The 27,031-nt window shown below is 41.1% G+C and overlaps 1 protein-coding gene across 2 annotated transcripts in view; it reads left to right on the plus strand.

Moving 5' to 3' along the window:
- tle5 (TLE family member 5, transcriptional modulator) overlaps nucleotides 1-27,031 on the plus strand; it is an 80,350-nt gene that overhangs the window by 34,693 nt on the left and 18,626 nt on the right. For both annotated transcript variants that reach the window (XM_060941482.1, XM_060941483.1), the window contains exons 2-4: nucleotides 9,190-9,278; nucleotides 10,741-10,804; nucleotides 13,774-13,818. In XM_060941482.1, coding sequence (XP_060797465.1) covers nucleotides 9,190-9,278; nucleotides 10,741-10,804; nucleotides 13,774-13,818 — 198 coding nt within the window. The remainder of the gene's footprint in view (nucleotides 1-9,189; nucleotides 9,279-10,740; nucleotides 10,805-13,773; nucleotides 13,819-27,031) is intronic.

Below are 27,031 nucleotides of genomic sequence, written 5' to 3' on the forward strand. Positions count from 1 at the left end.
CATCAAAAAACAATTCTTTTTCAACAGAAATACTGTAGCACTGTAGTTCAAAAAGTACGTAAGTGTAGATATTTCAGCAGGCATTAAATAGTATCAGATACCAAATACATTGGGCTATATGTTAGAGTAGAAGTGTGCTCTCGGATCCCATGGAAGGAAAAAGAAAAGAAAATGCTTCTGGGCCAAAAAGCTAGCACATTTCCAGTCTTTTTCAGTAAAACATTTTCAGTGACTGGGGTGGCAACAGTCCCAGTGATGATGATAAATTCATTTACTGTTGATTAAAAAAATTGATTTATTTCATGCAAATCATAGCAAGACACTAGAAGTCCTACATGTGAATTTAATTGAACTTTGAAACACCTTCTTTTGCCATTTTTATGTGCTTTGTTTCAGTATTGGCAGATTGTTAAAAACTAAACTCTGGTGGTGCACAATTAAAAAACACACAGGTGAATGAGGTGACATGATGCTAGCAACCTGAGGTGTGCATTTAAAGCATCTTAAAGAAACCAGAATGGCTCAGTGTGGTAAAGTGGGATAATGCCATCTTTTAGCACATGTGAGACTGTGTGTGCCAGGTCCATGACCATGGAGATAATCATCCAAATCAGATTCATGCCCAACAGGATTAGCTTTCCACCCCTCAACTGGATTACAGAGCCGTCCCGTGCAGCAGCTCAGGAAGCCTCCAGTCTGAGTCTATGCTCTGATTTTATATTGTAAGCTATTTATTTGTCATAGGTGTTTGCTTTGGTAAACAAAGTGCCATATTTTTATTGATTTATTTTTTTTACAGGGGGGATAAAATTGACCTAGATATGCGAACGTTGTCATAAATGGCATACATCTTGATTTCAGGGCATGAACAGTTATCTGCTTTGGAGTGTAGATTTATAGGAAACAGTACACTGACAGGCACATCACGTCTTCTTTTTTTGCTTGAACAGGTATTAAAGTGCTACAAAAGACAGTTAGTTGATATAAAAAGTGACAGTTCTGATTTATATTATTTCTGTTGTATTTGCCAGTTCACAAGTATATATTCAGTGATGATATCCACTGAGGTAAGAAGTTCTGGGATCTCTTCAAAACACAGAAGCAGATCCACTTCTCTGGTCATTCCTGTTCACACTTAAACACAGCACAAACCTGGTGAAATGCACGTGTCAGAACAGGAACAGAGGTGAGATTAACTGTAGTACTCTTGTGCTTTGTCTTTGGGTGAAATACGTTGGGGGAGCGCAAGAATATGAATGGTTTCGCTGACAAATTGTGCTCTCAGTCGTCCAAGGAATTGCTATCTCCCGTCACATTAATCTCATGTGTCTTTGGACACAGCACTGCTGTAAACACAGATTTTTATTTTTCAATCCAGGTTTGTTCAAAGGTTTAAAGGAATTTTTTTAAAATCATTTATTAGGTTTTTTTTATCCCCCGCTGATTGAAAGGCCCGAAGGGGGATTATATCGTGGTGGTGTCCGTCTATCCGTCCGTCCCGGGAAGGGTGCTCACCTTCCGAAATCAACTCCTCTCACAATTTTTGGAGGAATTTCACGAAACTTGGCAGGATTCTTTATGTTGGTAATACGTATATTGTGATTTCGTTAAATTCAGTCACATTTTACCAGAGTTACAGCCGTTGATTAACAAAATTATAATTTGACAATTTTATGAGAGTGTGTTTTCCTTCTGAAATCAACTCCTCTCACAATTTGTGGAGGAATTTCACCAAACTTGACAAAAGGCATTGTTATATGTCGGTAGTATGCACATTTGTTATTTTGTTCAATTCGGTTGCATTTTACCAGAGTTGTGGCCCTTGATTAACAACCTTGTACTTTCATAATTTCATGAAGGTGTGCTTGCCTTCTGACATCAACTCCTCTCACAATTTTTGGACGAATTTCTCGAAGCTTGGCAAAAGGCCTTGTTATATGACGCTAATACGCATATTGCGATTTAATTTTGTTTGTAAAAATTTTACCACAGTTTTGACCCTTGATTAAATAACTTGTACCTTGACAATTTCAGGAGGGTGTACGTTCTTCTGAAATCAACTCCTCTCACAATCTGTGGAGGAATTTCACCAAACTTGGCAGAAGGCTTTGCTATATGACAGTTATACACGTATTGAAATTTCGTTTAATTTGGGCAAATTTTACCAGAGTTATGCCCTTGATTATTAACAAACTTGTACTTTGGCAATTTCATCCAGGTGTGCTTGCTTTCTGAAAGCAACTTCCCTCACAATTTTTATCCCCCGCTGGCCGAAAGGCCCAAAAGGGGATTATGTCATGCCGATGTCCGGCCGGCCGGCCCAGGAAGGGTGCTCACCTTCTGAAATCAACTCCTCTCACAATTTTTGGAGGAATTTCACAAAACTTGACAGGATTCTTTGTTATATGTCGGTAATACGCATACTGCAATTTCGTTCAATTCAGTCACATTTTACCAGAGTTATGGCAGAGTTGCCAGCGGGGGACATTGTGCTCTCAGAGTACTCTTGTTTCTGTTAAGTGATGAGGGTCAGGGGCTGACAGTAAGTTTCTGGAATGATGAATCTCATTTAGCTGCTGCTGTAGATTCTCAGTTTGCCCCAGCAGCACATAAAACCTTTAAATTCTTTAATTGCATCTCAGAGGAACCGAGCACAATAGCAAGAATCAAGTTAGGGGGTTGTCCCTTTTTGTTTTTTTATTTTTGTGGTGTGTTTGAGAGAGAAAGAAGTAAAAGTTGAAGTCACTTTGATTATAGCTGTGTTCACATATATACCGGTACGAAAGTGGTATAACTGTATCGATACAAAGTATACCGGTACAGTTTAGTGCATCTGTCCACACTAGCAAGAAATGTTTGCGGTTTTCTTTCACGGTAGTTGAAATGCACGTGCACGAAATGTTTCCGTGGTTACCGAGTAACTTCCTTCCAAGAATATGGCGGATGAAACAACGTGTGTGTGCTTTTTGTTGTCAATGTACAGTCTGTATTTCTGGTGGCCATTTATTCAGTCGAATCGTATAAAACGCGCGAGGCAGTTGAGAAAGAAACAAAGAAAACCAATCTCCGTTCTTCACTATTTTATTCAGCGAAGACATCGATTGAGGTGTGTGACTTTGCGCATGCGCATTATATTTGTATCGATACAGAACCGCTTCATCTGTCCACACTACAGCGAAGCGCTACAGTACTGATACTGTACCGGTACGAAACCCATACATTTGTGGGTTTCGTACCGATACAGTTATACCGATACAGTACCGGTATAGTTGCTAGTGTGGACAGGTGTTGCGGTATGAAAGTAGTATCGTATCGGTACAAAATCCCTAGTGTGGACAAGGTATTAGTTTCTTCATCTTCACATGAAATGGTTTTCTTGTAGAGGCCTGGAATGTTGTCATTTAGGCCACAGTTTTGCCTTCGTTCACGGTAGAGCTGTGCAATATATAGTATTTTTATCACGATATCGATATTGGTGTCAAACGATATCAAAATTCATAATATCGATATGAAACGATTTTTTGTCATTTGTCGAAAGGGACGTGCACAATATTTCTACAATGGCAATAAAACAACAATAACATTGACGTGACAGTAAGGTAAAACGAACCCTTCTGTCCCCTAAGGCACACCGTAGCCTTGCATACGTCATCCATTCTACTCCCGCGATATCTCCGCAACAGTAAAAAATCAGTTCTTCTGTTTTCATACGTGTCGGGTGATTTGATATATTGATTTCTTAATATGTTGTTTGATTTGCTTGCTAATAGTTATAATAATACAATTAACATATATTTACGTCATATTTTTGGATGTGGGACTGGGTAATGTAAAAATGGCATCTACGGAAGAAAACAAGCACAACAATATTAGCACATATCCAGCTTGCTAGCTGTGTTAGATGTGTTAAACCGTGTGGATTTAAGTGGAATAATTGCGAGTCGTCCTGTGGTCAAGGCAGCGTTTTAAGGTAAGGCAATTTGGTTATTAATGTTGCCCGCCGCGGCATGTTGGGTTCATTTGATTTTGACTTGTGCATCTGCAGCTAGCATCATGCTTTGAAGTAGGTTCTGCTAAGGACGGGTTTATTGCGCGATGTAGACGGACTCAGATGTAATTACATTGTTTTTAAAATTCCGTGCGCTTAAAACGGTGTCCCCCTGCTAATCATGTAGCCCTAATCATGTGTTGCTTTTACTTTTCTTAATGGCGAGTGAAATATCTCTGCAAATGGTATTTCAATGCTGACATGCCAAAAAGATAGCGGAGTCCACATTTGGAAGATGAAGGAAGAGAAGCCTATTTTCATGTATGTTAATTCTTAAGGACTTGTCTCTATATTGTGCGTGTTTAATGTTGGTGTCTTAACAACACACAAGCTTACATTGTAGTGTGTGTGTGTGTGAGAGAGAGATTTTATCCTTGGCTGGCTACGAGCCAGTGTGGACGTTACGCAGTAATCACTGGTAATACCAGCGCTGGCTCCATCCTCTGTGATCGGAAATGTTGAGTGAGGAGAACGTGAGCCTTGTGCAGGCTATAGGACCTATGCAAAGTACGCGCTTGCACAGTAAATAGTTTAAGTAAAAGGCGTTTCAGGGTACAACGGGAAGGGTTGACAGGTAGCCTATGAGGCCTGTACTATAAAAATGTGGCCCGGTGCCTCAGGTGTTGATGATCAGGGCTTTAAAAAAAGGTGTATAAATATCGTTTTAAAAATCGCGATATCGATATTTACTGAAAAAATCGTGATATTGATTTTTTCCAATATCGAGCAGCCCTAGTTCACGGCCTGATTTCTGGCGTTTCCGTTAACTTGTTTTCTATGTAGCACCTAGCCTTGAATTGCTCTGATCCAGAGTTTCGTTTACCAAAACTGCCAGGACAGAGAGCAGCTATTGAAGGCCACTATTGTGTGGGTGGAACAACCTGCAGCTTTCCACCACTCAATACTCCACTCGAGTAGATGTCTGAGAATTCACGCTGGTTCCATACCCCACAGTTCCTCAGGAAATTAAGTTTCCTGGACCGCCTCAGTCATGGAGCTGCTGGTTGGCTGAGAGTGAAGTATGTTCTCAGTTCAGAGGCACATGAGTGCTGTGCTCTACTCTGCATATGGAGCTCATGTTAAGCTATATGACCCTTGGTCTGTCTTTAGCCTCTAGCTGTTATTATTACACTTTCCCCTGTGGCCGAACAAAACATTGGTAGAACTTTGCCAACTGGTAGAAATGTTCCTACTTGTTGCAAAACTGTTCATATATATAACCAGAGTGGGTGTTCTGAATTATTTAAGGCTGGTTTTTACTGTTTGTGTTGAGTGTTTGATGAACATCAACCAAAGCAAGGAAGAAAACATAAGAAGGCATGCTGTTATAAGAAAATAATCAAAGACAGGGTGTTCTGATCTGGCGTGGTGCAATGCAAAGCTACCATTATCACGCCAAAGTTGTTTTTTTTCCCCATAACACCACACCCTCTTGTATTTTATTCCGCTTACACCACAGTAATTTTCTAAGGAAAGAAAAGAATTTTGCCAACAATTGCATCAATTTTGCCAAAAATTATTATTTTTTATTTATTAAAGAACACAACACTGTACATCTTATCCATTTACAGATGTGTTCACTGTTGTGTAATTTCCATGAAACAAGGTTATTATCACTTGCATAACAGCTGTAAACAGTCATTCCCTCACCCGCCTGACTATTTTTTTCCTCTCATGAAAAATGAAACCGCAAAGTGGGGGAAAAAAAAACCCTCCATCCTGAAGACTTTCCTGGGTCAGAGAACAGTTATATTAAAGCTTAACCTGTGTCTCCTTCCAGCAGCACTTCCTTACCTAACAGTACACGTGTTTGTGTTTTTTTTGTTTTTAAATCCATGTATATGGAGAGTCCCTGTGGAAGTTGTTGCGCATTAGAATGAGAGGACCAATATAACCCTGTGATTTGCATTGCACACAGAATAATAAGCGAAGTGTGCAACGCTTGTATGCATGCGCGGCTTTTCTAGATCAACTATTTCGGCTACCAAACGAAGTACCGAGGCGCTGAAGTTACTATAGGAAGACAGGTAGCGGACCGTGAACTTTAAAGGAACAGTCCACCGTATTTCCATAATGAAATATGCTCTTATCTGAATTGAGACAAGCTGCTCCATACCTATCCGAGCTTTGCGCGACCTCCCAGTCAGTCACACACAGTCAGACGCGCTGTCACTCCTGTTAGCAATGTAGCTAGGCTCAGCATGGCCAACGGTATTTTTTGGGGCTGTAGTTAGATGCGACCAAACTCTTCCGCGTTTTTCCTGTTTACATAGGTTTATATGACCAGTGATATGAAACAAGTTACACAAATTGAAACGTAGCGATTTTCTATGCTATGGAAAGTTCGCACTAGAATGACAGGTGTACTAACACCTTCTGCGCGCTTCGGCAGCGCATTAATACGGAGCTCAGATATCAATGCGCTGCCGAAGCGCGCAGAAGGTGTTAGTACGCCTGTCATTATAGTGCGGACTTTCCATAGCATAGAAAATCGCTACGTTTCAATTTGTGTAACTGAACTTGTTTCATATCACTGGTCATATAAACCTATGTAAACAGGAAAAACGTGGAAGAGTTTGGTCGCATCTAACTACAGCCCCAAAAAATACCGTTGGCCATACTGAGCCTAGCTACATTGCTAACAGGAGTGACAGCGCGTCTGACTGACTGGGAGGTCGCGCAAAGCTCGGATAGGTACGGAGCAGCTCATTTCAATTCAGATAAGAGCATATTTCATTATGGAAATACGGTGGACTGTTCCTTTAAAGCTTTATAGCGGTTGGCTTAAAGACCTTAAGCCTTAAGTGAATTGTAAAACTATGACAGATGCACACTGTGCTTTTTACCAATGTACTAACGGAAGTTATAAACTTAAGCGGTGGAAGAAACGCACAATTGTACTGGGCCTACATCTGAAGACAGGTCATGTAAATGTGAACCTCTGTTTGTTTTGATTACATTTCCAACCGAAAAAAAAGACCCAGAAGGATGTAAAAGATGGCAAAAAGTTGTAAGTTTGTTCAGATATTTAGTTTGTCATTTATTTTTGGCAATTCTAACAAAATATTACATAGTTATTATGCAGAAAAGGCCTACAGGTTTACTACATCTTTCCATCTTACTGTAATATCGCCCACCTTCGTGTCCCATAATAAGGGCCATATAGATTATAGTCAGGAGGCCTACAGATTAAAGCAGGCTTAGATTACTTTATATAATTAACAGTAGATGTATTCATATGTATACATGTATGTGTGTATAGTCTAGACAATGTAGGCCTAAGATAAAACGCATGGTAAGTTCTGGACTGATGCTGCATAGGCAAGGGCAACCAGTTCTTCTTTACGTTTTGCCCTATTGCCAGTCGTGGTCTTGGTTGTCACAGGCAGTCCACGATGACTGCAAAACCGTTTCAAATCGTCAACTTTCCAAAGTTTAAACTGATCTAAATCGTAGTTGTCAATACTGCTTTCCGCCATTTTGAAGTGCTGTTTAGTAGCCAAAAAAATTAGCGATCCCATAATGCACTGCGCGGGCTGAGATTCGCAATTCGCTTATTGTCAGAGCCATGATGCAATAGAAAATGAATCAGCACCTTCTAACCAATCAGAATCAAGCATTTATCAGTCAGTCATAAATCAGGAATCATATTCATTCAAAATGTTGTAAAACAGAGTGGTGGTGGATCTACCAAATTCAGATTTCGGTGTAGAACAGGCAGCATTTTTTTTTTTAAATAAATTTGTTCTGTTTTATTGCAGTTTACAAGACTGTTCAAATAAATAAAAACATTGTGTGACACCTTTCATAAATTAAATGAGATTCAACTTCATTGTCACTGAACAAGTACAAGTACTTAAACAATGAAATGCAGTTGTCATCTAACCAGAATTGCCAATTAGCATAAAAGTGCAATGCATGTAAATGTTAACAGGCCTACTGTAATATGAATATGTAATCGGTAGATAGATACATAGATAGATGTATACATACATATAGTTACACAAAGTATACGTGTGTGTGTGTGTGTTGAATATACACATACATTAAAAAATGCAGGATAATATATACTGTACGTATATGCATACATGTGCAGATACAATGCAATGTACTTGCAGTTTAAGTGAACCAGTAACATTAAGTTTACATCAAGGGATTTTTAGTTAGTGTGTAGAAATGTGTATACTGTGATTATGTAGCATTATTGAAAATATATTGAAAGTATTGTGATGCCAATTATAATAATTTTGCCCACCCCTACGTTCACTCTCTTTTGCCCTTTAAAGTCCAAAGTTGAGATAAACGGATGATTACAGAAGGAAATGAGATGTAAAAATAAGGTGATTTGTTACCCTTGGGCAGTACAGTAGATAACATGGCCCTCGGGATGCTCAACTGTTAATGAGAGCAGAGGCACTTGACTTGAATTTGATTGCCTGTGTGCTTAAACTCTACCTCATTAGCTTTTTGGTTCAAACTGACTTGATGGTTAATGTCCCACAGTGTTAAAGCACTATATGGAAGAGGTGACTCTGATTTTCACAAGGTTGTCTTCTCCTGAAATCGGAGCAGTGTGTATTCATAAAAATCTGTCAAAAACATACGAGGGGCCTCCTGTTTACTTTATGGGAGTGCTGCCAGCATGGCACCTGGTGTTCTTGAGCATCCATGACAGAAGAAGTCAGCTTTCTCCAATCATAATCTGTCCTCTTTCTCCTGCTGGAATTTTTTTGCAGAAACAAGGGAAATAATATCTGCTGTAAGTGCCTCACATGTAATACAGCTGAAATTTAGCGATTTGTCTATTTTGACTGACAGTTGATTGACAGGGATTAATTTTATTTTTATTTTTCAATTTTCATATCTTGGAAAAGGCATTGGCAGATTTATGGTGAAGTGGAGGCAGCAGTCCTACCGCAGGAGAATTCCTTCATGATCTATGTTTTGGAATGTAATATTCTTCACAAGCCTCGTGGAAATTGTGGAAGTGATGCAAGTTCTTAATGCCATTTTGAATGGCGTGCCATTAACCAGGCTAATGTGTGTTAGAAAACAGGGCCTGTGTGTGTGCGTGGGCGCATACACTGGAGCAGTGGGGGTGAAGGCGTCTGACTGACTGAATGTTAATGCTTTGATTGCAGGCTTCATCACAGCAGCTGAAGTTCACGACATCAGACTCTTGTGACCGCATTAAAGATGAGTTCCAGTTCCTCCAAGCACAATATCACAGGTGCTTCTCATCTCTCTATTTCTCTTCTCATATCCTAATATTGGATCGTTTTCCTCAATAAATAAATGACCAAGTATAATATTTTTGTCTCATTTGTTTAACTGGGTTCTCTTTATCTACTTTTAGGACTTGTGTGAAAATCTGATGATGTTTTAGGTCATATTTATGCAGAAATATAGAAAATTCTAAAGGGTTCACAAACTTTCAAGCACCACTGTATGTTAGATTATGAACTGGATCTTGTCAAATGCTTTGACTTCTGAGAGACAGAGGACCGAAAACTCAGTGCATCATAAAAAGCATGACTTACGTGTTTCACTATCTTCTTTTTAAAGGCAACTGTTCTTCCTGTTCTTTATTCCCATGACAACAAGGACTCTGGTGTTTAACCCCCTTTTACATGTGAGCGGTTTAGAAGAACAGGGCCCCACACTTCCTGTGCCTATTCAGACTTTCATGCTCCTGCCATTGACTTTAGCTGAGACCCGAGATGCGAGGCATATCTCTCTCTCTCTCTCTGTCTCTCTCTCTCTCTCTCTCTCTCCCCCCTTCTCTCTTCCTTCCTTTCTCTCTCACCTGTGTGTTGTGTACAGCCTTTTAAAGAAAATGTACTGCGGGTCGTCTCCAGAGCCCAAATGGGCCATCGCTCCCCCCATGCATGTGCATAAATAGATCAGGGAATACATTAATCAAAATAAGGATGACAGCAGAAGCGATTTGGAGGAAGAAAGAAACGGCAATAAAACTACATCAGTGTAGGTTTTTTTTTTCTGGCTTTTTACCCCCAGCAGCGTCCTCGAAAGCATCTAGCAGCCACAGCCAATCAGGGGCTGCCATGGCCAATCACAGGTAGCCTGGCAGCATGGAGGATGGTCACTATGACAACCAGTGCATGTTGGGGTGATTTTTTTTGTTTGTTTGTTTTTGGTGTTTTTTTTTTTTAAATAAGTAGGTAGATAGATAACCATTATGTGAGGAGGGAGTAGGGAGCGAGGCCACCTTTCATTTCAGGGCTAGGAAAAAAAAGCAGGTACAAATTTTAGTGCTCCATGTTAGTCTGTTACTCACCTAAATGATATTTTTGAGTGTGAACTGAGATCACTTTGTCTATTATATACCAAAAACCACTATTGTTATGCCTGCAGTGTTTGAATTTTTTTTAAGGAAAAATCGGGAAGTAGGACTGACAAATATAAAAATCTTTCTTTTTGCAAAGTATTGTTATACTGTTATTGTTGACTGTGGTTGACTGCTCAAGTGATTTTATTATATTGAACTGGATGTTGAGCTTGTAAACATCATCATGTGTTCATGATTTATCGATTTTTATTTTGTTTCTTTTTTAGCTTTGTTTTGTGTGTGATTCAGACTGGGAATGTTTCACTTTCCAGCGTGAAAGAGAAAAACATAACTCCCTATGCTTTGTGCTTTTTTGAAATAATCAAACTCTTGTTCTCTACAGTCTAAAGCTAGAATGTGACAAACTGGCCAGTGAGAAGTCAGAGATGCAGCGTCATTACATCATGGTAAGTGCAACTGCTGCAGTCTGTTTCCAGAGCTAAAGCTGAAGCAAGCCTGAAGAAGAGAGAGGAGCTGAAGCTGGGTTAGGATGAGGACCATGGGCATGTACAAGGGGTGGTTTTAGGGCAGCTGTAGGGAGTGCTTCTGGAGCCTTTTTTAGGTGGTGGTGCTGGAGTATGTATAGGGAGCAGTTCCTGGGCAGATATAAGGTGTGGAGCTGTGCACGATGTGGGAATGGTTCTGGGACAGGCACTGGGAGTGCTTCTGGAGAAGGTAGAGGGAATGGTTCTGGAGGGGGTATAGGGAATGGTTCTGGAGCAGGTATAGGGAGTGCTTCTGGAGCAGGTATAGGGAATGGTTCTGGAGGGGGTATAAGGGAGTGCTTCTGGAGCAGGTATAGGGAATGGTTTTGGAGGGGGTATAGGGAGTGCTTCTGGAGCAGGTATAGGGAATGGTTTTGGAGGGGGTATAGGGAGTGCTTCTGGAGCAGGTATAGGGAATGGTTCTGGAGGGGGTATAGGGAGTGCTTCTGGAGCAGGTATAGGGAATGGTTCTGGAGGGGGTATAGGGAGTGCTTCTGGAGCAGGTATAGGGAATGGTTTTGGAGGGGGTATAGGGAGTGCTTCTGGAGCAGGTATAGGGAATGGTTCTGGAGGGGGTATAGGGAGTGGTTCTGGAGCGGGTATAGGCTTCTGGAGCGGGTATAGGGAGTGCTTCTGGAGCAGGTATAGGGAGTGGTTCTGGAGTGGGTATAGGAAGTGGTTCTGGAGTGGGTATAGGGAGTGCTTCTGGAGCAGGTATAGGGAATGGTTTTGGAGGGGGTATAGGGAGTGCTTCTGGAGCAGGTATAGGGAATGGTTTTGGAGGGGGTATAGGGAGTGCTTCTGGAGCAGGTATAGGGAATGGTTTTGGAGGGGGTATAGGGAGTGCTTCTGGAGCGGGTATAGGCTTCTGGAGCGGGTATAGGGAGTGCTTCTGGAACAGGTATAGGGAATGGTTCTGGAGATGGTATAGGCAGTGCTTCTGGAACAGGTATAGGGAATGGTTCTGGAGATGGTATAGGCAGTGCTTCTGGAACAGGTATAGGGAATGGTTCTGGAGATGGTATAGGCAGTGCTTCTGGAGAGGGTATGGACCCTTTTCACGTGACGTCACGACAAACGCGGCCGCCATTTTGGACATGTACTACCAGTAGTTTACCACAGCCAACGCTGAGGAACGGCAGCAAAGAAAGTGTTTATTTTCAGCAAGACTTCCATCATGCCACTATATTGTTGTGCACCTGGATGTAGTAACCATCAACAAACAAGGCAAGGGTTATCATTTTATCGGATCCCGGTAGATGCTGACCGACGGAGAAGATGGATAGCGGCATACCAACGCTTGTGTAGTGACCACTTTGTTGGAGGTAAAACGAATAAAATTAGCCAGAAAAGGCATTACATTGCTGTTAACATTCCATTCTAGTTTACTGTAATTATGATCTGGCAGCTATTTACACCGGATCCAGTGTAAATAGCTGCCGGAGCCAACGTCCGAGGTTCCGGAGCGCGCCCCGGCAAGCTCGGACGTTGGCTCCGGCAGCTATTTACACTGGATCTGGTGTAAATAGCTGCCAGATCATAATTACAGTAAACTAGTAAATACAGTTTTCTGCATCTCGCTCCTTTTTCTTTTATGTTTGTCGCCTTCCTCGCATTCAAACCGATTCGAGCCGAAGTCCACTACATGTCCAAAATGGCGGTCGCGTTTACGAAGGTCACGTGACTGAAAAGGGTCTATAGGGAGTTTTCTGGAGCAGGGAATGATTCTGGAGGGTGGTAGTGAGTTTATCTGGAGCAGGTATAGGGAATGACTGAAGTGGGTGTAGGGAGCTTTTCTGGAGCGGATATAGGGAATGGTTCTGGAGCAGGTAGAGGGAATGGTGCTGGTTTTTTTTATAGGGGGTGGTTCTGGGGCAAGTATAATGTGTGGGGCTGGGGCAGGTATAAGAAGTGTATTTGGGGCAGTTATAGGGAGTGGTTCTGGGGCAGGTATAAAGTGTATTTGGGGCAGTTATAGGGAGCGGTTCTGGGGCCTCAGGTGTTGAGTGTGGTTCAGGGGCATGTATAGTGAGGTGCTCTTTGGCAGGAAGAGGAAGTCCTGCTGGGTTTTGTATGGTGCTGGGGAGCATATAAGGAGTGTTTTTGGGGAAGGTGTCGGGAGTGGGACAGAGCGAGGTCTAATAAGTGGGGCAGGTATATGGATTTGCACTGGATCAGGTGTAGGAATAGAAAGTGGAAAGCAAGAACTGGAGCAGAGACAAGGCCAAAAACATGGAGAAGATCTGAGGCAGGGGTGTTACTTAGCCCCAGGCTGGTTGCCCTTTCACATACAAACAGCTCCAGCCTTCTACCCACTGACCTATTCCCTAGCCTCCTGGTTTCACCTTATCGCTTTCTCTCTTACATTTCCTTTCTGCCTTTATCTCTTCTCTTCCCTTCTTCTCATTTCTCTCTTTTGCTTGCTATTTTTTTCTTTCTCCACACTCTCTCTTTCCATTTCTTTCTGCACTCTGCTCCTTTCCTCTGTCTCTGCTCTCTAATCTCATTTTTGCTGGCCTGAGCTCCATGTTGCTCTCTGATATTGCTCCTCTAATTGAACCACCCAGCAGTTTAATCTGATCTAATCTGTTCAGTATTGCTCTCATGCCATCATCCGGCTCTCCCCTCCTCCTTCTAATAGCCTATCGAGTTCCTGTGCCCTTCCCTGGTCCAAGCTATGACAGAATTTTGTGTGTGTGTGTGTGTGTGTGTGTGTGTGTGTGTGTGTGTGTGTGTGTGTGTGTGTGTAAAGGACACTAAAGGACTGTTCATGTGAAACATGGATATTCTCACACATGCCTTCTGTCAAAGAATCAAGCCAGTTTCAATTATGTTTTGTATGTGTAAAAATGTAGTTCATATTTCTCTAATTCCTCTCCATCTCTTTACAGTACTATGAGATGTCGTACGGATTGAACATTGAAATGCACAAGCAAGTAAGTGCTTTCACCTCCTATAAATGGATTTTTATGAGTAATAAAATGTTTAATGTGTGCAGTGTCCGGCTCCTTTATTATCCCCTGCTGGCCGAAAGGCCCGAAGGGGGATTATGTCGTGGCGATGTCTGTCTGTCCGTCCCAAGAAGGGTACTCACCTTCTGAAATCAACTCCTCTCACAATTTTTGGAGGAATTTCACGAAACTGGACAGGGTTCTTTGTTATATGTCAGTAGTACGCATATTGCAGTTTTGTTCAATTCAGTTGCATTTTACCAGAGTTATGCCATAGTTGCCAGCGGGAGATATTGTGCTCTCAGAGCACTCTTGTTAAGAACACCTGTACAACTGCTCATTCATGCAAGTTATTTTAGAAGCTGCTGATCATGTGACATTTTCATGCACAACAGACTCTGCAGTTGATACAGAATGGTGCAAAAAAAAAAAAACCCTATTCAGTGAGCAGCAGTTCTTTATAGTGGAGTGAAGCTCCATACTTAAGAGAATATGGTAATGTATTGACCTGATTTTTGATGGCTTTTTCAACCATACTACGTCCATACGAACGAACAAGGTACATGTACCACCCAATCGTAAGTGCAAGACAACAGATCTCAGAAACACTTGACCACTGGACAATAAAATTTGTATCTTTATTTACATAAGATAGATGGGTTTTTATAAAGTGCTTATTTTTAATTTGCTTTCTAAAAAAAAACGTGGGATTATTTACTGAAACATTTTATGGAAAATATTCATGACAGTTTCATATAAAGCTTATTAAAACAGTTTTTTAGTCCACTAGCTTGTTGGACAATTGACAGTTGTAATCAGACGGCTGTTTGATATATCAAGTTTGCAGCTCTAACCCTCGGAGCTCATACACTGCATTCGATTGAGGAGGATGTTTTCCGGTATGTTTTTTTTTCCCCAAAGGTTTACCTCCTACTGTTTTTTTCATAGCAGCAACATATCTTTGCATTGTATGCATTTTTTAGCTGAAAGAATTCTTACTCTGCATACTCGTGTAAACATAATTATTGTATGGTTCAGTGGCAATTATGAACATCTTTCTTTAGCTTTAGATCATCTGAAAGTATCGTGTATAGATATCGATTAGATCTTGTGCCCATTAGTATTCAATTGTAACTATATAGTAATGATGAAAAGTGAAAGTGCTGGTTCACTGCTGTCCACCAGGCACCCAGCAGAGTCACACCATAATAAATGTCATGGTGTTGTTTCTGGTGCATGGCATGCGGTGTCAAAGAAAGGAATAAACATGTACTCATAACTGTGATGCGTATCTCATTATTGGTATCACTGTCAGAAGACAATGCAGCAGTTTATTGATGTGAAATGCACTCCACTACACAATTCGATGGTTCATGTGCTATAATATTAATCACTTTATTCAGGTTGATTTTGTGCCCTTGCAAATATTTTGCTCATACACTCATCAGCAGCTCCACTTTTAGGCACTGCCTATATATATATATATATATATATATATATATATATATATATATATATATATATATATATTAGGGCTGTAACAATATGCGTATCAAAATCGCGATATGCAGAGCCACGATCCGTATCGAGATACAAGAAGGCAGAATCACGGTATACCCTTTCAAACTTCTCCTCAGCCCAAAAACAGAGGTGCTTCCAAACTTCAATTTATGAATACTTTACTTTTTATTTAAATTACATTTTAAACTTACTTAAATTACTTTTATTTTTTATATCTATTAGTAAGTCGTTTTTTCGCCGACCTGCGACAATCTTCTGCGAGTCACGCAACGTCCACACTCGCCACTGGCAACCATATGGCGTCCTTGGCCACCAGAGCATTCGTTTCTTTTAAGCGGTTGCCATTCTGGTTGCGACGCGGGGAGCGAATCTGTAAACAAGCAGCTCATTGGCTGGCTAGGTGTTCCACAAGCCAATCACAATCACCGACAAAGCTGCCTTGACCCGAAAGGCATGCAGTGTTGCCAGATTGGGCGGTTTTAGGTGCTTTTTGGCGGGTTTTGAACATATTTTGGGGTGGAAAACGTCAGCAGTATCTGGCAACACTGAAGGCATGTCTGCTTGGGCGTTAGTGGCAGTTACGCAGAAGCCTTCTGCGCCAGTTACACTTTGACACGCGAACAATGTTTCACTATAAAAATTCCGTAATTTCCATCTGTTTTCCGCGATCACAGAAAATCATTGGCTCTATGAGAGTGAGACAGTGAGAGAGCCACCCCTATACCCCCCCCCCCCCCCCCCCAAAAAAATCTTAACGGATTTACACGATTTGGAAAAATGACTTTTTCAGAACCGAAAAAAACAGAGCTTCCGGCTCAACAGTATTATTTTGAGAAATAAAACAATCTTTGGATATACATTTGTTCATTTTTGCATACATATTACTCATTCTCTGCAGTGGTCTGAATTATTTGTTATTAAATAGTTAATGTAAGTAAGTAAATGTTAATAAGTCAAATTTACTACTTTAAAAAAACATATTTAAAAAAAATCGTGGGTGTATCGAATCGTGGGTCAAAAATCGTGATACGAATCGAATCGTGAGTTGGGTGTATCGTTACAGTCCTAATATATATATATATATATATATATATATATATATATATATATATATATATAAAGAATAGGGTAATCCTTAGACACAAGAGTGCTCAAACTAGGAGCAATAATACAACAAAATAAAGAGAGAAAATACTTGAATTTGTACGCATGATTTTATTGCGCACGACAAGCCTGTTTCGAGAGCGACTTGCTCTCTCATCAGGTGCAGCAAGAATATCAGTGCACGGCTACTTTTATACTCAAAAGATGTTTGCTAAAATAAACCTACTATCGTGCCTAAACCTAGGCATGCTAAACAAGCATAATGAACTAGCCTATAAAAGTAGCCGTGCACTGATATTCTTGCTGCACCTGATGAGAGAGCAAGTCGCTCTCGAAACAGGCTTGTCGTGCGCAATATCATCATGCGTACAAATTGAAGTATTTTCTCTCTTCATTTTGTTGTATATATATATATATATATATATATATATATATATATATATATATATATATATGTATAAACAAGTAAATAACATGAACACTCAGTCTTTAAGATCACTAGTTTCACACACACAAAAGCATGTCTCTACAGTGTGTTTGGTTGCTTAAAATAGTGACATTCATTTATGTGGTTTTCCTGTAGTATGCTTCATTGTTCAATGCTTCATTGTTTGATTTCTACCAAATGCCAGGTAATATTTATTGGAATTTATTGGACAAACAATTTGGGCCAAATCCATTGTGGTAGGGCAGAGCTGCAAAAAAACAAAAATTATTATTATTGATGGGCCGCACTGCAGACACACATTGTTAGCATTTATTTTGATTTACGGCGCCAGTCAAAAGTTTGGACACACCTACCCATTCATAGGTTTTTCTGTATTGTGACTATTTTCTACATTGTAGAACAATACTGAAGACATCAAAAGTATGAAATAAGAGATGGAACATGTATGGAATTATGTGGTAAACAAACAAGTGTTTTAAAAAAACGTTTCGTATTTTAGATTCTTCAAAGTAGCCAGCATTTATCTTGACGCTTTGCACACTATTGGCATTATCTTAACCAGCTTCATGAGGTAGTCACCTGGAATGCTTTTCAGTTAACAAGTGTGCCTCGTCAAAAGTTAATTAGTGCAATTTCTTACCTTCTTAATGCGTTTGAGATCAAACAGTAAACAATAAAAAGACAGTAAATAGCCCTGTTCCACTATAGTAATCCATATTATGTCAAGAAGCGCTCACCTAAGTAAAGAGAAACGACATCCATTATTACTTTAAGAAATGAAGCGTCTTTTAATTAATATAAATAAAGGAAAAACCACTGAATCAGAAGATGTGTCCAAACTATTGACTGGTACTGTAGATGAGAAGCTATGATAATTTTTATTCAGTGAATGCATGTAAGCTTTAGCCTAGAAGATGATGTCCAATGCACCTTGTGCTGTTTTATCATTGACTGTGCCCTTGTGGGACAGCGTACAGAGATTTACAATGCTTTACAGTGACAGGCTCTTCATCCTTCCTGAACATGCTGTCAGGAATCCAGTCCCACACTGCATCCGCCTCCAGCACAATTCATCAGGCTCACTGGGGGACAGGGAAAAATATGGGAGGGAAGGCATGCAGTCAGCAGTGTGTGTGTGCGTAGAATGGCTGTAGTAGGGAGTGAGAGAAAGGTGAAGATGAGTCCAGAAATGAATGCAAAGAAGAGCCTGGTGTTTTGTATTCAGCCAATTCCTTTATCACCCTCTCTGACTCCTTCCCTTTTCTGTCCCTCGCGCTCTCTTTCTCTCTCTCCTGCTGTTCCTCTTTCATGCTGTGTAGTGTGTCAGTGTGACAGGGCATTGTGCCAGGACTGTACTGAAACAGGGTTCTTGGTGTTTCTTTGCTTTTTCTTCCTCCACACCCTGTCCTCTTGCCACTTCTAGCAGTTGTAGATTACATTCTCCTGGCATGCACAGCAACCATATCACCCTTTTCTTACAGGATGTCTGTATGTGCTTTGGATGTACATGAAAGTAGAGATAGCACAACATCCTCTTCATTTTTTTATTGTACTTTTGCTTTCCTTTTTGTACTTTCCACTTTCCTTTCCTTTTTCCGTTTTTTTCTCTCTTTTCGGAAGAACGCCGAGACCGGAAGCTTTCTTTTTTCCTCCTCCTGCGTAAAGACCATAAGCGGAGGCCATCCACATCGGATCTGCTTTAATATCAACAGATCTTCAATTAAGGTACGTGAATCCTTTCATCATGGCACACCTTCAGCCTGTTCGGTGTGCTGAGTGCAGGATATTTAGTCATTCTTCCTCCGTCGCTAGTGATAGCTTTGTTTGTGATAAATGCAGATTAGTTAGCTCCTTGACGGAGAAGATAATAGTGTTAGAAGCGCGTATCCAGGCTTTAGAGAAGGTCAGTGAGAATGAGAACAGTGTAGTTTCTGTAGGGGAAAGTCTGGATGCCCTAGGTGGAGTTAGTAATCCCCTAACTTCGGCATTAGAGCCCTTACAGCGGGGTGAATGGGTGACGACTCGGCGGCATAAGTGTAGAGCCAAAGCTACTGCTGAGGCTCGCCCACGGGAGCACCACTCCTCTCCGTGTCACGTGTCGAACAGGTTTGCTCTCCTTAGTGATGCACCCACTGAGAAACCTGAAAGAGCTCTGGTTATAGGGAACTCTATCATACGGCACGTGAAATTATCTCAGCCTTTAGGGGCACCAGCAGCTTTAGTCAGGTGTATACCGGGAGCCAGGGTGCCGGACATACAGGGGCGGAGCTAAGGGGTGGCCGGGGGGCGTGGCCACCCTAGGGCACGCCTTGGCCCCGCCCTGGCCACCCCAGGGCCGGACAATAAAATTTATAAAACCGATATGTCCCACAAAATGTTAGTTACGCCCGCTGGATTTTTGTTCCGCCTATTTGGTTTCTGCGGGGATGCATATTACCGTAGTACATAAACATTTCGCGCGTTCAAGCAGCAGGTGGTATCAGATAGTCATGCTCTAGTCCGACAACCCAACAACCTACGAACTACGTGAACGTGCGATTAATTTGGGATGTAAGTTATTCATCTCTTATACTCTCTTCAAGTTTTCTCACTTTGTAGACATACAGTTACAATTCTGTCCTCAGACAATTCAGAGTTTCCAGAAATCTCCCGAGTTTCCAGAAATCTCCACTTTGCCTGGGGTTTTCGAAAGTATCCGTTTTCAGTGACTGAAACCTTCGTTTACATGTAAATGCAACCGTATAGATAAACATGCGTCTTTATAGATATCCGGCTACAGTGGGATTTGTGCTGTGTGCACACATAGATAGATACTAGATAGATAGAAAGCAAAACGTTGGTGGTTTTCGATTGTATGACTCAAAAGAGGAAATTACGTTGGCGAGTTAGCTGTCTGTGAATCACTTTGCTCACTCTAACTGCAGAATACATCTTTTAAAGTTAATGTTTGTCTGTTACATGAAAATATAGAGATGTTGTGTGTTACTGGTGGGAGTACACGTTGATTAATAATTGTCACACTCATACATACACAACACTCATGCATTCTCTCAACACACACACTCTCCCCCTACCCCTCTCATGCACCACATTTCTATATTTACATGTAACACACTCACTCATACACAACACTTATGCACTCTCTTAATACACTATCTCACTCTCACACACGCACACAATTTGTGCTCTACATTTCTATATTTACATGTAACATTCATACACTCTCAACACAGACACACAACTCATGCACTAAATTTTTATATTTAAATGTAACACTCATGCACTGTCTTAACACTCTCTCTCTCACACTCATATATGAACACATACTTCACTCTCTTAACACACACTATGTCTTTCTCTCACTCACTGTAAAATACAACTCATGCACTCTCAACACACACCCTCTCTTACACACACACACACCACTCATGCATGATGCACTACATTTCTATATTTACATGTAACACACTCACTGGTATACACAACACTCGTGCACTCTCAACACACATACCACTCATGCACTCTGAACACACACTCACCCACACACCACCCATGCACTACATTTCTATATTCACATATAACACACACAACACTCATGCACTCTGAACACACACTCACCCACGCACTACATTTCTATATTCACATATAACACACACAACACTCATGCACTCTGAACATACACTCTCTCTCTCTCTCTCACACACACAACTTATGCACTTCATTTTTGTATTTACATGTAACATATCTTCACACACAATTCGTATACTACAACTCATCTATAGACCCTTTTCACTCACCTGACCTTCGTAAACGCGACCGCCATTTTGGACATGAAGAAATAACGGTTTATGGCACAGACCCTTTCGGTTCTCGCTCATCTAGCTGCTACAATGACTGCTTAGACTGCAACAATAATATCTAACACACATTTAAGTATCCGTCGTAAAGACGTGAAACTCGTCGAGTGACGAGTGTGTTCATTGATAAGCTAACACAATCTAAAAGTAGACATACCATCACACTGCCCTGGCGCTGTGTACAGTTTACCTTCTATGGTTTGTGCACTCACTATTTGCCATTACTTTCTCCAACCCAGTGTTCAAACTATGCCGATATTTTCGGGGGGTCCCTTTTTTTCCCTTGGGGTGTGTGTGTGCTTGCGCTTGTCTCAGAGCGTGGCTCTCCAAACACATGAGAAGCCTATCTTACGCACATACTGTATCACGTGGACTCCACACACGCATCGCATCTGAAGTCATAACTCATCAGGGGAAATCGTGTCCGCATTGGCATGTTCAAAAAACAACCTCGCGTCAACAATGATACCACACGCAAGAAAAAAAAAAAACAGTCAGGCTACTCAACACATCTGATCCACAGCAGCACCAAAGCATCACTGGAAATCATGTCAACAACCAATCTTCCATTTCAACACGCGTCAACAAACAAATGGCACCACAAACATGAACGAATCGGTCAGGCTACCGATTCCAAACCCATAGCAGACGAATAATTAAATGCATCTTACCTTAAAGCAGAATCGACCACAAAGGAAGTCTGTTGGCACACTTCCTTTCTACTAGTTTGTGTCCCCAACCTGGCAGCAGCAGTCGTTGTCATATCGGTTTATTTTATCTTTGATGTAAACACAACACTTCGGATATGCAAATGCTTCCCGTTACACACGATTGCTATGTCAATAAACATCATTTTGCCAATATTTTAGAGACCATCCATCTTCTCCGTCGGTCAGCATCTGTCGGGATCCGATAAAATGATAACCCTTGCCTTGTGTGTTGATGGTTACTACATCCAGGTGCACAACAATATAATGGCATGATGGAAGTCTTGCTGAAAGTAAAAACTTTCTTTGATGGCTATATTCCTTTCGATGCTTCGCCGTCGTTCCTCGTTGTTGGCTGTGGTAGACTACTGGTAGTTCATGTCCAAAATGGCGGCCGCGTTTGTCGTGACGTCACGTGAAAAGGGTCTATATCTACATGCAGTGCACATACTTTCCCCTTCTCTCTCTCACACACACACACCACTCATGCACTACACCTCATCTATGTCATGTGTTACATCAGTGTAGCACTTTCACTCACACACACGCATGCGGACACACACACAAACACATTTTGTAACTCAACACATTTAGTTTGTACAGTACTTACAATGGACAATATCACATGTCGTAAGTGTTTACATATGTTGTATGTATGAGTTAAGTATACAAGTATTTACCTTTTCCTGAGCAAAGCACTCTTTATTCAAGCCTGACTAATATCCTTACTACTTCCCAGGTGCCTGGGACAGCTGATCTTTTAGTTTTTACTTTTGCATTTTAGTAGTGATCGTTAAAATCCTGATGCTTAACTGGAGTAAACAAGTTGGATGGTTTCTTTGTTTTGCAGATGCTTTATGTTACATAAATAAATTAATACATTAATTTCTGACCTCTTGGCTCACATGGATTTTGTTCATGAGTTAGGCACCAGATATGCCACCAGATAAATCAGAATACAGGAAATCAAATCTAGCTAATTCAAAATTTCCCGGGGGAGGACCCCCAGAACCCCCCCCCCCCCCCCCCCCCCCCCCCTTATTTAGTCACAGCATGGCCACCCCTTGTACCGTATATCCTTGGCCCCCCCTTTGGCCACCCCATGTAAAAAATCCTGGCTACTCCACTGCGGACATAGCAGATAATCTTAGGGTCCTAGGCAAGCACAGGTTCTCAAAGATAGTTATCCATGCAGGAGCTAATGATATATGCCTTTGTCAGTCTGAGGTTACTAAGAGTAACTTTGTAGAGGTGTTTAAATTAGTGAAGGTGATGTCTGATGCTGTAGTATGCTCTGGCCCCATCCCAATGCGGCGTGGCGATGTAGCTTACAGCAGGTTATGGTCGTTGAACTGCTGGTTGTCCAGGTGGTGCTCTGAAAACAGTGTGGGCTTTATAGATAATTGGGCTAATTTTGAGAGCACTGCTGGCCTGTTAGGGCGGGACGGTATCCATCCTACTCGGGAAGGTGCTGCTCTCATTTCCTGCAGCATAGGTCATAGTCTCAGGACAGGCCTAGTTAATTTCTGACAGTCCAGAGCCAAGGCCAGGGAGCAGACAAACAGGCTAAACTGACTGTCTGCTAGCTGCACAGAGTCATCACTCAGGGTCCACTCCATCTAGACTGTGTTTGTTCCCCGAGCTCAACAAAAAAGTAGAAATATTCAGAGAGTTTGTTCCAGTAACCTAATCAATATAAAATTAGATCATACTGACTATACAGCCACTGCCAGCACCTTTGATCAAAAGGTGGAGCTATTAAATATTAGATCTCTTACATCTAAAGCGCTAATGGTTAATGAACTCATTACTGATCAGGAGTTTAATGTACTTTGTTTAACTGAAACATGGATTAAGCCAAATGAATATATAGCATTAAATGAAGCTAGTCCTACTGGATAGTTATATTCACCAGCCTCATCAAACTGGGAGAGGAGGAGGCGTCGCGGTTATTTATAATGATTATCTAGGTGTAACACAAAAACCTGGTTATAAATGTAATACATTTGAAATTCTTCATACTCATATAATGTATGTAGCCTTGAAAAATAGGTCTATCCAGTTAATTCCGTTACTTATTTTTTACAGGTCCCCGGGGCCATATTCTGAGTTTCTTTCTGAATTTGCAGATTTTATCTCAGATCTGGTTATTTCCTTAGACAAAGCTTTAGTTGTCGGAGATTTTAATATTCACTTCGATAACCTAGAAGACCCTTTGAAAACAGCGTTTGTGTCCATTTTAGATTCAGTAGGGATTAATCAGAATGTCATAAGACCGACCCATAATGGTGGTCACACCCTCGATCTAATACTAATATTTGGGTTAAACGTAGAAAATATAGTCATACTTCCACAGTCTGAAGTTATCTCAGATCATTATCTCATCTCATTCAAAATATGTCTGAGTAATAATATATGCACCTCACCACGCTACTGTATTAAATGTACATTCATGTCAACTACTGCACAGAGCTTTATAAATGATCTCCCAGAGTTATCAACTTTGATCAGGTCACTGTCAGCCCCTGCAGAACTTGATCAGGCAACTGAATGCTTAGAGTCAGCGTTCCGCCATACTTTAGATAATGTAGCTCCTCTTAAATAGAAAATGGTCAGAGACAAAAAATTAGCACCCTGGTATAATGATGACACTCGCACTTTAAAACAGACCACTCGAAAATTGGAACGTAAATGGCATCAAACAAAATTGGTAGCGTTCAAATTAGCGTGGAAGGAGAGCTTCCTGAAGTATAGAAAAGCTCTTAGTGCTGCTAGATCAACATATCTCTCCTCCCTAATAGAAGATAACAAAAATAATCCTAGATTCCTATTTAATACTGTAGCAAAATTAACCAGGAATAAGTCCACTATAGACACATGCACACCTGTAGTATGTAGTAGCAACGACTTCATGAATTTTTTTTAATGACAAAATTGAGAATATCCGACAAAAAATTCAAAATATTATTCAAGGTCAGACAATGTAAGTGACCTTGTAGTTAACAATATAACTGTATCAGATCAGCAATTAGAATGTTTTACTCGCCTTAGAGAAACTGAATTACTTTCATTAATCTTGGCATCAAAAGCCTCAACTTGTGTACTAGATAATACCTGAAGTAATTGAACCACTTCTAAAAATAATAAATTCTTCTCTTACGATTGGCTATGTACCCAAATCCTTTAAACTAGCAGTTATCAAACCCCTGATTAAAAAACCTGACCTTGATCCCTGTCAGCTGTCCAATTATCAGCCAATATCAAACCTCCCCTTTATCTCCAAGATCCTTGAAAAAGCTGTGGCACAGCAGTTATGCTCATATTTACATAGGAATAACATCCATGAAATGTATCAGTCAGGATTTAGACCTCATCATAGCACAGAGACGGCTCTGGTTAAAGTAGTAAATGACCTACTGTTGGCGTCTGATCAGGGCTGTGTCTCGCTGCTTGTGTTGCTTGACCTTAGTGCAGCATTTGATACCATTGATCATTCCATTCTTCTGGATAGACTAGAAAATGTTGTGGGAGTTAAGGGAACAGCCCTCTCCTGGCTCAGCTCTTATTTAACTGATCGTTATCAATATGTTGATATAAATGGTGATATTTCTAGATGTACTGAAGTAAAGTTTGGTGTTCCACAAGGTTCTGTCTTGGGTCCACTGCTTTTTTCTCTATATATGTTACCTCTGGGTGATATTATTCGTAAACATTGTATTAGTTTCCACTATTATGCTGATGACACACAGTTATATGTTTCTGCAAAACCTGATGAGAGACAGCAGCTTAATAGAATTGAGGAATGTGTGAAGGACATTAGACACTGGATGCTTATTAATTTCCTTCTGCTTAACTCTGACAAGACTGAAGTACTTGTACTAGGACCACATGCAGCTAGAAGTAAGTTTTCTGATTACACAGTAACTCTGGATGGCCTTTCTGTTTCTTCACGTGCAGCAGTAAAAGACCTCGGCATGATTATTGACCCCAGTCTTTCATTCGAAACTCACATTGATAACATTACCCGGATAGCTTTCTTTCATCTCACAAATATTGCTAAGATAAGAAATTTAATGTCACTACATGACGTGGAAAAACTAGTTCATGCTTTCGTTAACTCCAGGTTGGATTATTGTAACGCCTTACTGTCTGGATGTTCCAATAAGTGCATAAACAAGCTCCAGTTAGTTCAAAATGCAGCAGCAAGAGTCCTTACTAGAATTAGAAAATATGACCACATCACGCCTGTCTTATCCACACTGCATTGGCTCCCAATCAAATTTTGTATTGATTATAAAATACTACTGTTGACCTTTAAAGCACTGAATGGTCTCGCACCACAGTACCTGAGTGAACTTCTGGTCCTCTATGACCCGCCACGCCTACTTAGATCAAAAGGTGCAGGCTATCTGCTGGTACCTCGTATAGTGAAGAGCCTTTTCTTACAAAGCCCCACAGTTATGGAACAGCCTTCCAAGTAATGTTCGGGGATCAGACACAGTCTCAGTGTTGAAGTCTAGGCTGAAAACATATCTGTTTAGTCAAGCCGTGTGTTAATGGTGTTTATGAGGTAAAGGTGTAGATCTGGAGGGTCCTCAGATATAGAGTGTTTTGGTAAACTGGGATGTATGGATGCTGTCAGTCCCCCACTCGCTTGCTCACTCGAGTTTGTTGACGGTGTAGTGGCTGCTGCTTTATGTCCCGGGGCTCCCTCATGCCTGTGTTACCTTCTGGCTCTCCCCTTTTAGTTATGCTGTCATAGTTAGTTGCTGGAGTCCCTGCTTGTACTCAGTGCAATATGTATACTGTTCCTACTTATTCAGGTGACATTGGGCATACCTAACAACCTGTGTTTTCTCTCTCTTTCTCTCTCTCTCTCTCTCTCTCTCTCTCTCTCTCTCACCCCCCCCCCAAAAAAAAATCTGTCCCTCTGAGTTGCATGTCGGTCGGTCCCGAGATCGAGATGCTGACCTCTTCTGCTCCTCGAACCTGCCTGATCCATCCTGGTGCCCTGTGTCTGGTTGGAGTCTCATCGCATCACTCCTGTGGAGGACAGCCCCATGTGGACAGTTGAAAGTCACACCTGGAGGACGCTCTGGACACTTTCAGTGGCATGCAAAAGTTTGGGCACCCTTGCTGAAAATGTCTGTTACTGTGAATAGTTAAGCGGGCAGAAGATGAACTGATCACCAAAAGGCATAAGGATAAAGACGACATTTCTTTAATATTTTCCGCAAGATTACAATTTTATTTCCATCATTTACAGGCGTAAAATACCAAAAAATGAAAAGGATCTGAAGCAAAAGTTTGGGCACCTGACATGGTTAGTACCTAGTAACACCCCCTTTGGCAAGTATCACAGCTTGTAAACACTTTTTGTAGCCAGCTAATAATCTTTCAGTTCTTACCTGGGGGATTTTCACACAGACGTCCTTGCAAAAAGCTTCCAGTTCTACAAGTTTCTTGGGCTGTCTTGCATGCACTGCTCTTTTGAGATCTATCCACAGATTTTCAATGATGTTTAGGTCAGGGGACTGTGAGGGCCAGGGCAAAACCTTCAG

This window comes from Neoarius graeffei, chromosome 15 (assembly GCF_027579695.1).
Source record: "Neoarius graeffei isolate fNeoGra1 chromosome 15, fNeoGra1.pri, whole genome shotgun sequence".
In the NCBI taxonomy this organism is placed as follows: Eukaryota; Metazoa; Chordata; class Actinopteri; order Siluriformes; family Ariidae; genus Neoarius; species Neoarius graeffei.